The sequence below is a fragment of the Ranitomeya imitator genome, chromosome 1 (genome assembly GCF_032444005.1).
Source record: "Ranitomeya imitator isolate aRanImi1 chromosome 1, aRanImi1.pri, whole genome shotgun sequence".
Lineage (NCBI taxonomy): Eukaryota > Metazoa > Chordata > Amphibia > Anura > Dendrobatidae > Ranitomeya > Ranitomeya imitator.
The window spans coordinates 1140962399-1140978098 of NC_091282.1; the positions used below are offsets into that span (position 1 = coordinate 1140962399).

Here is a 15700-nt window from a genome sequence, read left to right on the forward strand (position 1 = left end):
TAAAATAATTTTAAATAATGTGTTTGTGTTTTATTTAACCCTTTCATTCAATTGGATTAATAATGGATAGGTGTCATAATTGACGCCTCTCCATTATTAATTAGGCTTAATGTCACCTTACAATAGCAAGGTGGCATTAACCCTTCATAACCCCATATCCCACCGCTACACGGGAATGGGAAGAGAGTGGCCAAGTGCCAGAATAGGCGCATCTTCCAGATGTGCCTTTTCTGGGGTGGCTGGGGGCAGATATTTTTAGCAAGGGGGGGCCAATAACCATGGACCCTCTCCAGGCTATTAATATCTGCCCTCAGTCACTGGCTTTACTACTCTGGCGGAGAAAATTGCGCGGGAGCCCACGCCAATTTTTTCCGCCATTTAACCCTTTATTTTAAGAGCTAGAACGGCCAAATTTTGCAGATACACACTACTGACATTAGTAGTGTGGAATCTGCAAAAAAAATGGAGAGAAGACATGGTTTACTGTATGTAAACCATGTCTCAAATCATGTCGGGTTTTAGGAAGGAGAAAGAAAAAGCCGGTAATTGAACTACCGGCTTTCAAGCTGTATAGTGCTGGAATAAATATTAATATATATACATATATGTGTCTAATGACATATATATATATATATATATATATATATATATATATATATATATATATATATATATATATATATATATATATATATATATATATATATACAGTATATATATATATTTTTTTTTCTTTTTGGGACACATGGATCATTTCTATAGCGGTATGTTGGTTTTGCAAGCCTGCGAGAAAACCACGCAGTACGGATGCCATACGGATTACATACGGAGGATGCCATGCGCAAAAAACGCTGACACACCCTGCCTACGGAGGAGCTACGGACCACTATTTTCGGGACATTTCAGCGTATTACGGCCGTAATATACGGACCGTATTTTCATACGCTGAGTGTGAAGCCGGCCTTACTGTATCAGCTCCCAGAGGCATAGCTTGGGAGGAATAGTATATTGTGCCTAGCATTCAACTGAAAAGGACATTTCAGAAAAGCTCTGCAGGTTAGCGAGGTCTCACCAGTCTGGACAGATGCTTCAGAAGTGTACACACGTCTGCAGAGCAATGGCAGGAATTTACATTACTTCCTACTATATTATTAGCTCCCTCCTACTTGTAAAGTGTGCAAATTCAATGTGTGTGACTGCCTAGTGTGTGATTACTCCGTGTATAAAGTACTTTTAATTGTTACATTCTTGTAAGAGTAAGGCCCTTTAAAGCGGATATGTCACCTGATTCCACAATATAAATGGCATGCATTCTTAAATACATATTACACCTGAGGGGGCTGGTGCACTTGCTTTGAAAAACCACGTCAGAAAGGCACTACAACATTCAACTCAATCACCTAGCCTGGCTTGTCAATTCCTCAGCGTCCCTCCTCCCTGCAGAGAGCTCACACTGCTCAGTACAGCCTGCAGCTGTCCGTCAGGCTGGGTGTATGGAGACTGAATACACTTGGACTCATGAGATATTTCATTCCATAACTGGACTCATAAAATGCTCATATTAAAAGGCAATCTGTCAGTAGAATCGCCCCTCCTTTACTCCTTGATATCTGGGATCCAATGTCTTAGTCCAGATAAATCCTTGTGCTTCTTATATGTAAATGAGCTGTTAAAATCTATGGGCCGAACACTGATCTGCATGAAAATCTGCCTCCAGAGCTTATTGTAAATGATAGGAGTTACCAGTGTGAGACATGTAGATCCTGAGAGCAGACTGTCAGTCATTACATGTCTCACGTGCACTTTAAAGGATTTTCTATGATGAACCCACCAGTACAATTTTTATTTTTTCTCGGCACCCGATAGTGTTGTGAACTATTGCACGCCGTTGTGTATGGTCACACATGTTTTGTGTTAGTGCATAATAACTAAAGACAACATGCAGGATTAAGTGCAGCAAAGTAAGAACAGGGCAGGAGCATTTAATAGAGCATTAGGGTAGCATGCCCCTTTTCAGTGTTTCATAAAAATATTAAAAAAAAAGTAATTTCATTCTGTATATTTTTTCTAATCCTTTCCCGGCATAGGCTATTTAGATCTAATCTTATTACTTTAATGTTATGCACCACAGCTGCTGATGAAATTGATTTAATCCCTTTTTTTTAATGCATTCAGATGTTTAATGAACAGGGTAGTGTTTAAATATTCGCTGAATACTATCCTGAATTTAATTCCTCTTGTCGTTTCGGAGTAATTTCAGATATGTTTTGATACATGAAATACATTTTCATATTTATAATTTTACAGCATTTAGAAGTCCAAAAAGCTGGTAATTATTATCTGGGAGCAGGCTGATTGTGCCTCCTATGCAAAGATGCCTTGTGGGAGGGCGGCTGTGCGGCAGGTGTAAGGTGCAGAGGTGCGCGCCTGTCCGCTGCAGAGCATTGCACTAAACGCATGTGTACAGACGAGAAAATGTATGGATATTAAAATACAGAAAATATACAAATGTTTGGTAAAACCCTAAAAAAGGATACATATTTTTTCTCTTTTTATTTTTGTACATGGAATGTTTCATGCCCCCTAAGGATCCCAACATCACTTATTTCATTACTATTCCTATTGGGTGAATTAATTGAAAACTACCCGGTACAGGAAAAAGAAAAGTCATGCTCTTTCTGCAATGTATTGAGCAAAAGATTATAGTTACAATGTCCCAGCAACAAGCCATGATTGGCTGCAGCGGTCACACAATGGCATCAGTGTTGTAAAGCAACCTTTTCAGAGGAGGATTTGTCACTACATTTCTCAATAGAAACTGCATACATTATTAAACAATCACTTAGACCTGATGAAGCTTGTGTACATACTTTGAAAATCCATGGCAGGACAGCCTTATAATGTTTTTTATATTTAGGTTTTACCACCTGAAAGGGGATTACGGCTGTAGCAAATCCAAGTTAGGCAATGTTTCAGTCTGAAAAAATAGTGATTATTCTGAACAAAATGAGTTCATGAAAAAATACACAGTTACAAATGTAACAGGGGGAGTTGAATTGGTTGGGAATAGGCAGAGCATCAAGTTTGTAGGACACTGTTTACTTTCACACTTTGGTCATCCTTTGAGTTGGTCAGGTATTGTTCCATTTCACACCTTTCCTTCCATACCACACAGACCTCATTTCTCCTCACTAAGGATTCCCCCTCTTATCCCCCTTTTCTACCCGCAGCCCTTTTTGGGACCTAATTTCAAATTTTCAAACAGTATCAGCTACTCAGGTCAGTGCACTAGGTTTTCATCCACTTCATCCACTATATACCATTATGCATTTAGTTCACCACTGGGCAACCTAGATTATTCATTTTGACCACACATATTCTCTCCACTATTGTGTCTCTGGTCCTAAATCTCGCGGTACAAACCCATCCATATACTGTGTATATCCACTGGCAACCAGGGAAAGGACTTGCAGTGCATCTATTGTACCTTCAAAAAGATCCTTCACCTTAAGGGGACTCATGGAATTTTTATTAGTGATTACAGTTGTATATATAGTTGTAAATGTTAATTTCACGCATTATGCTCTATGTACATAAACACTAATTGTATTTTATGTTTACTTGCAGTTTGAGAAAGACCCGGAATTGGGTCGAAACGTCACTTTTTTTCTTATGCTGCTGTATGTGTACATATATTTGAATGTCAATCACATGTGAATAAATACACCACTTTGCAAGCTATAACCCGAGAGAGTGCGGCTGTTTTCTCGCTTATTTGACTGGTATTGGTTCTTCCCAAGTACAGCCTGCACCACCTGATTTGCTGAGTGTGCTCCATTCCCTTGAATTTCTATTTCACACCTTGGTCGGCCAATGTTTCCTTGTCACACAACACTCATTTAATGAAACTGCACTAATCCTAGGTGCCATGCTCAGGTGAAAACACCAAGACATTATGGTTTAAACTTGGGAAAATCACAAAAAATAAATGGGTGTCACATACTGTATCAGCTTTTTTTCACTAAAAACGCAGCAAAACCTGATACCTGCATTTTTCTCCTGCATTTTTACACTTACGCATTGCATTCTGTGGGTAAAAAAAAAAACACTGCCAAAAAGTGAAAAAAATGCTGAAAGAAGTGACACGCAGCAGTTTAAAAAAAAAAAAACAGCACCTTTCCAATTGAGTCAGGAAAAAAGGCAATGTAATGTGTGTGCAGGAGATTTTTGATGTGCTCTTAAGATGGCGCAGGGGGACCTGAGTAGCACCGAAAGAAATGTGAAGACACCGTAGGGCGAGTATATGACTGGGGGCAGGTGGCTTACATTTAAAGCGCCACTCCAGAGGTGAAAGAAACACACAAGGTTTGGGGTGGTGCGTTAACATCGAAAGCCGATATCAGAATATCGTCATATTACGTGGTATTGTACTCTCCTAATTTATTATAGCATACATGAAGTGAGCGGAGACCTTCCCTCAGACTTATCTGCCAGTGCCACAGCGGGGCCAACATAACCACTTGTCTCCTGAGTAGGGAAGCCCTTAAAGTGAATCTACCACCATTTTTTTCCATGTCTGAACTAAGACTAGCACCTTAATCAGTGCAAAAACCTTTCGAAGTTCTCCCGCGTTGTATGTTAATCCTGTCGGTCCGGTCCAATAGGAATCCATTTTGGGCCCTCCACCTCCCCTCCCGGCTGCTGCTCACTGTTCTCCTGCCTTGATTGGGGTGGAGGACGCCTCCTGTGTCATCCACATTGACGGGCGAAATCTTGCACCTACTGAGAAATCATGGCTCGCACCTGCACACTATACTGTACTTTGCCTGACTGCGGGCAGAGCTGAAAATATAAGTGCGCATGTGCTCAATTGGGCAAATAGTGCGCAAGCACAAGATTTCACCTGGCAATGTGGATGATGCAGGAGGCATCATCCATGTCAATCACAGCAGAAGGATGGTGAGAAGCAGCCGGGAGGAAGGATCGAGAGCACAGAAAGGACGTCTATCAGACTGGACCGACATGATTAACATACAGCATGGGAGAACTTTAAAAGGTGTTTGGGTGTTATACAGGGGGAGTAAGGGTGTTATATAACCATTTATGCAATACAGCACAGACACTGAATAAGGTGATCGTTTTAGTTGAAGTATGACAAAACAGGTGACAGGTTCCATTTAAATACCTAGATTTTAGAAGCCCCTGAACAATGAGGGGAACTCCACCAGCAGTTTCCTAAGTCAATTTACTTTGACAGCTGAAGCCATGGAGCAATATATTACAGCAGAGTAAGTGTGCATTGCAAAAAGCAACATGACCATATAAACATAGAGGATAGGTGGGGTGTTGTGTGAATCGTGTCAATGTCATGCGTCCGCGTAACAGAATGTATGAGTAAGATGGGCAGTTTGCACCATCCGTGTGTACTATACATGTGCAGTCTGTATGGCATCCATGTGATGTGTACTGGAACAAAATACATTCAAGAAATTACTGCTTTTTAGGTGTTAAAGGTGTGCAAAGATAACAGATAGATAATAGATAGAGAGATCAATACTGAGATCAATACCGAGATCAATAAAGAGATCATAGACAGCCAATAGACATATCTATCTGGCAGATATATAATTTGCATGTGTCTTGCACAGAGCTTATTGTACAGCTATTAACCGTATAAATGAATGAAAAAACGATGTGGGGTCTCCCCTATTTTTGGTAATCAGCAAAGGTAAAGCAGACAGCCGAGAGTTGAAGCAGCATCGGGAAGAGGTGGGCCAAACGCCAGAATTGGAGCATCACGTGATGTGCCACTTCTGGGATGGCTGAGGGCTGGCATGTTTAGGCTGGAAAGCACCCAATAACCATGCACCTTCCCAGCCTGATAATGTAAGCCTGCAGCTGTCTGCTTTACCTTTGCTGGGTTGCTAGGTTGTTTTTTTTTTACATTCATTTATACAGGGTCGGCCATTTATATGGATACACCTGGGTCGGCCATGTATATGGATACACCTAAATAAAATGGGAATGGTTGGTGATATCAACTTCCTGTTTGTGGTACATTAGTATATGGGAGGGAGAAAACTTTTCAAGATGGGTAGTGACCATGGCGGCCATTTAAGTCGGCCATTTTGGATGCAACTTTATAAATGGTCAACCCTGTATATTAGGTTAACAGAAAACTGTACATTAAGCTGCACATGGAAGGCACAAATGATATCGGATTGATATCTATTATCTTTGCACATCTTAAACACAAAAAAAAAATCAGTAATTTCTTGAATGCATTTAATGCCGGTACGTGTCACACGGACGGCACATGGATGTCATCAGTGTGCTGTACGTATCTACACGGACCCATTGACATGCAGTGGTCCTTATCATCTGTGTGGCTGGGAAACCACAAACATGTGAAGGTCATCATTGGTTTTAATAGGCAAGTGTGGATACATGTTTCCAGTACGTGTGAAAACAGATCCTACACGTCCCCTGTAGCACACGGCTTCTTCATCACCAGCACACTATTACCGCCCTGCTGTATTGTCGCTGCGGTGGTGGTCAGTGCACGGCTCTGCTCCGTTAGGGCGATAGGACCCACTAAGAGGTTTGCCGTGACGTGGCAGTGGGCGTCATACACTGATCAGAATGGTAAGCTAAGAACCTCATGTTCAGTTATATATACTTTTGCCTAGCGGCATTAGATCATTGTATGATTTTTGGAGGGGCTGTCCATTCTCTTTTTCAGCATATCACACTTTTACTTCCTCTTACTAGTGACACAGTGAAGGAAGTTGTGCCTCGTTCCAGGACATCATCCCTTACAGGTAAAGCTCCGTTCTACACACAACACAAGAAGCCAGCGGAAAAAGACTCCACTGCACATGATCGACCAGGACCCCTGGACCTACAGGATAGCTCCAATGGCAATTGACGAGGGGCACCGTTATGGGGGGGTATATGTGCATAATGGAGCAGAATTAAAAATCGGTGATATGAGCACAAATTTTTAGTATTAAATAATTGTTCTTACGGGTGTCCAGGATCAGGCGTCCGTACAGACTGTGAAATCCCTAAAGCCAACAGAGCCTGAAATACAGAAAAGTTTCCATGTGGTCACAAGCAGTCACCTAAAAGAAAGTTACTACGTAACTAAAAGGAAGCTTAATTAAGAACCGGTCACCTCGTCTGACGTGCCGATGTTACAAACACATGTATACTGCAGGAAATAAGTCTGTCCCATCTTTTGTCAGAACTCTGGAGGAATAACAGAGTAATGGCAGACGCTCTGGAGTCAGCACTCCCATAGCACGATGGGTGAGCTTCTTACAGAGGATTCCTAAACTATTGCAAAGCGTCCAGTTCTGGTCATCAGAGCCATCAGCTGTAATCAGTGGGGCGGTCCGGCTATAAGTGCTCAGGCCCTCTGCAGCCCCCTACAGGGGAACGTCTCGCACTGTCCTGTTCCATCGTTACTGCTTCTAAATTAATTATAATTAAAATGGAGACTGGATGTTACCGTGAAGCGCTGCACAGCGCCAATCCCAGGGTTGTTGGGATGTTCAGATCAACAGATTTTTTCAGTTTCTCTCGTTTCTGTGCGCAACAGACCAAGCATGGACCAATGATGGCCTATGTGCTAGTGGAGATGAGTGGAGGAAAAAATGAAATAAATTTGCAGGTTGGCTTAGTCTGGTCCCGTGTATGGCAGCCCCTGCACTTGGCCGCTGTGCACACAGAGCTGGAAATGGAGTCAGTCACATCTGCAACCTGCGTATGACTGGTCCACAATGTTCAGCACTCGCCTGAGCTTAACCTCACACAGAGCAAATCCTACAGGGCCACATACGTTGTTTGCTGCAACCAAGATATAAGGAACCTGAACAGAACCCAACTCAATTCTGGAATTTCAGAAAATAAAAAAATGGTCTTCTAAATTTGTAATCCTCCTTCATGTTTGGGCTTAAAAGTAAATATAATTTCTGTTCTGACATTACTTTTTCAGGTTTGAATAATTTTGCCATTACTCCATTACTGGATCAGGACGACCACTATCTGCACAAATCTACAGACATGATCACTACAGACACTTGACGGAAAGCAGTGCCACCTAGTGGGAATATATCATCCTTACCTCTCTCAATCACCTAGAGCAGTGGTTCTCAACCTTTCTAATGCCGTGACCCCGCAATACAGTTCCTCATGTTGCGGTGACCCCCAACCCAAAAAATAATTTTGGTGGCTACTTTAAAACTGTAATTTTATTAGTTATGATTCGGAATGTAAATATCTGATATGCATTATGTATTGTATTCTCATTGCTACAAATCAAACATAATAAATAATCACAAAAACAATTACCGTATATACTCGAGGAGGCTGCGGCACCGTAGATCAGCTGTCCGGGGGAAGGAGCGGGACGCCGGGAGCAGGTAAGTATGTCATATTTACCTTCCCTCGTTCCACACGCCGGGCGCCGCTCCATCTTCCCGGCGTCTCTCCGCACTGACTGTGCAGGTCAGAGGGCGCGATGACGCATATAGTGTGCGCGCCGCCCTCTGCCTGATCAGTCAGTGCAGAGAGACGCCGGGAAGATGGCGCCGAGGAGCTGCAAGCAAGAGAGGTGAGTATGTGTTTTTTTATTTTTTTATTGCAGCAGCAGCACAGATTTATGTGGAGCATCTATGGGGCAACGGTGCAGAGCACTATATGGCACAGCTGTGGGGCAATGGTGCAGAGCACTATATGGCAGAGCTATGGGGCAACAGTGCAGAGCACTGTATGGCACAGCTATGGGGCAACAGTGCAGAGCACTATATGGCACAGCTATGGGGCAACAGTGCAGAGCACTATATGGCACAGCTATGGGGCAACGGTGCAGAGCACTATATGGCACAGCTGTGGGGCAATGGTGCAGAGCACTATATGGCAGAGCTATGGGGCAACAGTGCAGAGCACTATATGGCACAGCTATGGGGCAACACTGCAGAGCACTATATGGCACAGCTATGGGGCAACGGTGCAGAGCACTGTATATATGGCACAGCTTTATGTGGAGTATCTATCTGGGGCAACGGTGCAGAGGGGGGCCTCCCATAACTGTCTCAGTGTCTCAAACTATGCTGCAGGCTGCCTGCAGGCATATTTTACTTACACCTTACTGACTGGCTGCGATCATCCAAAAAAATGTGACGTCCCTCAGCTCCAGGCAGCCTCCAATCATAGTATTGCAGACAGTGCGCGCGCCTGCGTGCCTGACCTGTGGTGTGCTGCTTGGGCAGGAGGAGAGATGACCAATCACAGCACAGCTCATTGAGGTGTGCTGTGACCTGTGAGGTCACACAAAGAAAACTAATGCTGATTGGCTGCTCCTGCCTGCATCTGTCAGCCAATCAGCATTAGAATACACCCTTAGTCCAGACTCCAGTCAGACCACAGAGTTTTTTTGATGAAGAGGCGGAGTCGAGGGCGGGCAAAGTAACAATAAACAGGTCGGTGATGATGAACAGTGCAGACTCAGTGCAGACAGTGCGTCGTGCGGGTGCGTGTGTCCCTCCCTGTCTTCTCCTCTCTGACTCTGAGTCACACAGTCAGCTGTTTCCTCGGACTGTGCTGTGTGCTGGCTGAAGTCAGTGAGGTCGGCACTCGCACCACGCTGCGCACGGGCCGCTCTTATCAAGAGCCTCTGAGCACAGACTCGGCGTCGCCGTCGCAGGCCAGTGCGAGATGAGTGTGTGTGATCATTTCAGATGTGAAGGAGCGAGCAGCTGCCGCGCGGCTGCTTGCACAGCACTTCACATTCTTCAGTACAGCATGTGCGCCGACTGCCGGCTATAATAATAAACTGTGCACCGCCGCATGCAGGGCAGGGACAAATGAAGGAGGCAGGGGCTGGGGGCGGGGGTGGCGACCCCTGTGTTTTGGTCGTTCGACCCCCCTCGGGGTCGCGACCCCCAGGTTGAGAACCGCTGACCTAGAGCATCGCTGGGAAATGCCGGCCAGGGGCAGTGCTGGACTGGTCTCGTCTCAGGCCGGACCATTAACGTATAACTTCTCTAAAAAGTCAGAGAAACGGACACCTCGTGCCGCCAGGCTCCGGTTTATGCTGCCTGCGGTTTAGGCAGCATGAATCAGGCGACGGGCCCCTTTTAAAAGGAAATCTGTCACCAGGTTCAAAAGTTTCTATTTGTTGTTCTTATTTCATTCCCACTGAATGTAATAGAACTTAATACAGCTTAATAGGGAATAAAGGGAAAGCAGCCGAGGAGCGGGGTCACCACAGTCGTATCATAACCTCCCATGCCAGGCGGGCACAGGAGAGGGTATTTTACATGTTTTTCTATCTATTTATCAATAGAGCATTTTTATCTGTGGTTGGTCTACTATTGTTTAATAAAGATATATTTTAATCAAGTATCTTGATCTGATATCAGGGTTGGGAAGTCGCTATACATCAGTTGCACAGTACAGGTCTGTGAGACAGGACACACGTGATGGTGCAGGGAGATAAGATAAGTATAGAGAAAAAAAAAAATTTGGGGGCAAAAATTTATTTTATCAGGAAATCGATCTTATAAAAATGTTATGGTCAGACGGGACCCAGAGCAACCAGCAGGGATATGCTATAATTATGTCAGTTGTACCTTGGCTTCTTACCTGGTTACATGTGTCTGCTAAGGAGTGAATAGCTTCAGAAAACATACTAGCTGATCCAGTGTACACCCAGGCCAAGAGCTTAAAGAAAAAGTTTAACCCGTTTCTGTATTTTGAGGAAAAAAAATAAAAAATTAGGCTATGTTACTCAGGGTCCATGAATATTAAGTCATGACAAACAATAAATATTCCTAAAGAAGCAAATCCCTTTTTTTCCCTGTAACTCCACCACCCACCTGACATCTCTCATCTCGGTTTATTAACAGTGTACTTACTTCCCTGCAGTTCACCCCGTTATCTTCCTGAACACTCATCTCCTATATTGTAATTAAGCGGAAGGAACCATGCAGTCATCATCTGTAACTGTGATAGAAGTCACTGTCTTCACCCCACCTCCCTCTTCTCCCATGTGTTATATTCCATGCAGTTTCATCATGCAGGACGTTCTGGTGAATGAGATGGCGACCCCTTGGGAGACTACAAAGTCTAATTCCCTGCTAGAAAAATATTTGGAATTGAGAGTCCTCAGTGGTTGATACCTTTTAATGGCTAACTGAAAAGACGGTAACAAATTGCAAGCTTTCGAGACTACACAGGTCTCTTCATCAGGTATAGACTAATAGAAATTCTGAAAAATCACATATTTATGCACAACACAGCACAGGCTCTGTTCTAGGACCCCTACTCTTCTCCATCTACACTTTCGGCCTGGGACAGCTCATAGAATCCCACGGTATGCAGTACCATCTCTACGCTGACGACACGCAGATTTACCTATCCGGACCTGACCGCCCGGTGCCTCAGGGTGATCCTCGACTCTGCCCTCTCTTTCAAGCCACATATCCAAGCCCTTGCCTCCTCCTGCCGTCTCAAACTAAAAAATATTTCCCGGATCCGTGCTTTCCTTGACCGCGACACCGCTAAAACGCTAGTGCATGCCCTTATCTCCCGCCTCGACTACTGCAACCTCCTACTCTCTGGACTCCCCTCTAGCACCACTCCAATCCATCCTACACTCTGCTGCCTGACTAATCTACCTGTCTCCCCGCTATTCCCCAGCCTCTCCCCTATGTCAAGCCCTTCACTGGCTTCCTATCGCCCAGAGACTCCAGTTCAAAACCCTCAAAATGACATACAAAGCCATCCACAACCTGTCTCCTCCATACATCTGTGACCTCGTCTCCCGGTACCTACCTACACGCAACCTCCAATCCTCTCAAGACCTCCTTCTCTACTCCCCTCTCATCTCTTCTTCCCACAACCGCATCCAAGACTTCTCCCGTGCTTCCCCCATACTCTGGAACTCTCTACCCCAACACATCAGACTTGCACCTACCATAGAAACCTTCAAAAAGAACCTGAAGACTCATCTCTTCCGACAAGCCTACAGCCTGCGGTGATCCTCAACCTACTGAACAGCCGCACAGCCAGCTCTTCCCTCTCCTAGTGTATCCTCACCCACCCCCTGCAGACTGTGAGCCCTCGCGGGCAGGGTCCTCCCTCCTTATGTACTCGTGTGCCTTGTTATCTGCTCATGTTTAATGTATTTGTCTATATTTGCCCCGTATTCACATGTAAAGCGCCATGGAATAAATGGCGCTATAAAAATGTATAATAATAATAATAATAAAAATGCTATAGATAAGACAGGTGACATGAAGCAGAACTACCATTATGTGAGTGATAAACAGTCCATAAATATTGGGGGTCTGGTTCTGTAATGATGCCCCCACACGGTCTGAGGAGCAAATTCCTTCATTCATGTAAAAAGACATAAATCCATGCGACACATTCATTCCTGCACTGACTGTTTATGTCTTTTTACATCAATGAAGGAATTTGCTCCTCAGACTATGTGGGGGCATCATAACATAGAACCAGACCCCAATCAGAGGACAATAAAGCATTCACACTCCTTATTTATGAACTGTTCCAATATTTATGGACATAACAGTTTATCACTAACATAATGGTAATTCTGCTTCACGTCACCTGTCTTATCTATGGCATTTTTCTGTGCTGTGTTGTGCATAAATATGTGATTGTTCAGAATTTGTTTTAGTCTTTGCCTGATGAAGAGACCTGTGTAGTCTCGAAAGCTTCCAATTTGTTACCATCTTTTCAGTTAGCCATTAAAAGGTATCAACCACACTCTTTATGTGCCAGAGTCCTTGTTCAACTACACTTGTGCTGTGTTCTCAGAGGCGTAATGTATAGCTCTGGACATTATAAGGATTCTTTTTATTGTTTTTCCTGTTTAATAAATATATTTACTGAAAAAAAACAAGGTATAAGTCACTGAGGACTCTCAATTCTAAATATTTTTCTATCCGCTGGCTAACACGGTACCAAGATATATATCTTTCCTAATTCCCTGCTAGTCACTATGAGATCAGATGACCTACCCAAGAAGAAAATTCCCAAAGAAAGAGCTACAGTAAGATAATACTAGCTGTATTATATTGGGGGACTAATGACCGAATAAAGGAAAAAAACTAAGTGTTTCTTTAAATGTCTCCTTTCAAGCACCGTAAAACTTTAGAAAAACTGCTGTATAAAACTACTTCAACCCAAACAACATTTAGTCTCTTCTCAAACAAGCAGGTAAACAGAACCATACTTACATACAAATGGCTACCATCACAACCTTCCCAGGGCCCTTTAAGAACATGGATGCTGTACTTAGCCGGGGCTGAAATCAAAGACATACAGAATTCAGAATATACTATAGTCTGTACAGAAAACCTATGTAAAGGCGAAGGACATCATTGTCAGAGGAAAAATGGAGTAGTTACCGCAAGTAAAAACGGTTTATGCTGTAATTATTATTGTTAATTCCATTTTAGGACCCCGTTACGCATTTTTCAACTTGTTTCAGACTTTTTTTTTTTTTTTTTTTAATATGGTCGAGTTTGTCCCAGTAATACATCTCTAAGGCCGGGGCAGACAGGCATATTATGGGCCCATACTGTAGCTACAAGTCGCAGTCTGACCACAAATCATGGGAACGGAGATGACAGAAATCCCTGTAGAGTCTCCAGTTCGGTTCTACAGACCAGTGAACATCCCACCCCTGTAATACACTCGCCTAATACTGGCCCAACACTGAGGAGACATTAAAACGGTAGAGAGTCATCATAGGTGAGAAGCAGCAGCACAGCCCCCTATGTGAAGGGGCGGCACAGACGGTGCAGCACACCGGTGGGAAATTCTTACAGAGAACCTGTCAGCAGCATTTTACTAAGTAAAGAACAGACAGGGCCACATTGCTGCTGTTGTACTGATTAAAATAATACCTCACGAGAAGAAACCAGTTTTGTAGATTTTCTTTAATCTTTGTCATTGGGGTCGGGACTGTGGGAAGGGTCTTCAGCTTTGTTCCTTCCCCTCCGCGGTGTCTCGTCCCTTCTTATTTATTTAAAATGTTGTGCAGGCGTCGTCCTAGCCCCAGGCGGTGCCTGCGCGGATCGATCTAGTGGTGGGCTTCAGTAAAATGGCACAGTACAATCCATGCATATGCAGCTGCCAGAGCCATTTTTCTGAAGACTTCAAAGAGCTCAACCTGCAAAAGTGCTGCCCATGGCTAGGATGGGTGGGCACAATATTTTAAATAAAGAAGAAGAGACAACCAGACAGAGCGGAGAGGACGCAACAAAGCTGAAGACCCCACTCACAGTCCCACCCCGATACACCAAGGTATGAATACAAGGAAACTTCAAACTAGGATTAAAGAAAATCTACAAAATGGATTTCTTTACCCGAGTTGATACAGGAAAGAAATATATCTTGGTACTGTGTTAGCCAGTGGATAGAAAAATATCTCGAAAGCTTGCAATCTGTTACCATCTTTTCAGTTAGCCATTAAAAGGTATCAACCACTGAGGACCTTCACCCGAGTTATCATTTTAATCAGTATGACAGTCCCAATATGGCCCCGTCTGTACTTTACTTGGTAAAATGCTGTGCACAGGCTCTCAGTGCACCCTGGGCGCAAACAAATACTTCGGAGAACCTTCCCACCTACTTGTTTTCCCCCTACTTCCCCTACCACCACTATTTTAATTTATATAGAGTTAGAGGAGGATGGAGATGGATGGAAAACAAGTAGGTAGGAAAGTGCACTTACAAGAAATGTTTGGCGCACCAAGCACCTGCACTTGGTTTGTACAGTCATTCTGTGCTGACCGGGTCCCCAAAGAGTAACCGTCGCTTTAATTTTTTATTTCATAAAACAATAGTACACATAAAAATAAGCAACTTTGTAATATATCTGATCAGAGAAATCTGCTTTTTTCATTTCCTAGACGGAGCATTATCAAAATCCTCAATTCATGGGTAAAATCAGTATTCAGGAAAGACAGATTATTATATTATAGTAACAGGAGATGACAGTTAGTGATAAGATGTGCAGTAAATGGGAGGAGGGAGGGTGGGGAAGGAAGAACCTCTGCCTCCGCTGCTTCTCCCTCCCCTCTATATAGAACCTGAGCAGTAGCAACTTTCTCCTATTTCAATAAGGTAAAAGTAAATCTTCACAGAATACAGATTTTACCCCAGAACTGAGGATTTTGAGAATAAACGATCAGTCATGGTGGAGAAAGAAGCACAATTTTCTGATATTGCAAAGTTGATTATTTGCGTGAGTATTAATGATTTATGAAATAAAGGTTAAAAAGACGATTACTCTTTAAATAAAGACCATTTCAAAAGTCGATTCAATTTGCATTTAGTAAAGAGTCAATTAACTCCCAAAATGTAACGGTAAAAAAATCATAATGTTGCAAAGGTCTACCAGTGTGTCCAGTCCCATGGAGAGATTAACACCATGAGTGCCATAGTCCTCATCCTATTGTGGGGCGGCACTAGCACAGTCTGCTCCCGGTTGCCTGCATTTGCTAATGTGTTAATGACAAGGGTCTGAAAAGCAAAGGCTACAGTCCAGAAACCTTCGAGCAGTGTCAAAAGGTGGTTTGAGCGTCCTATCGAGCCCACATCACTTTGGGATTGCCCTTTATGATGCCGACACCGACCTTAGTATTACTAAATACCTGGG

At 43.4% G+C, this 15700-nt stretch overlaps 1 protein-coding gene across 1 annotated transcript in view; it reads right to left on the reverse strand.

Moving 5' to 3' along the window:
• Nucleotides 1-15700, reverse strand: part of SLC30A9 (solute carrier family 30 member 9) — a 125200-nt gene that overhangs the window by 48489 nt on the left and 61011 nt on the right. The window contains exons 8-10 of the mRNA XM_069744537.1: nucleotides 13272-13339; nucleotides 10651-10753; nucleotides 7028-7083 (exon numbers count right to left, since the gene is read on the reverse strand). Coding sequence (XP_069600638.1) covers nucleotides 7028-7083; nucleotides 10651-10753; nucleotides 13272-13339 — 227 coding nt within the window. The remainder of the gene's footprint in view (nucleotides 1-7027; nucleotides 7084-10650; nucleotides 10754-13271; nucleotides 13340-15700) is intronic.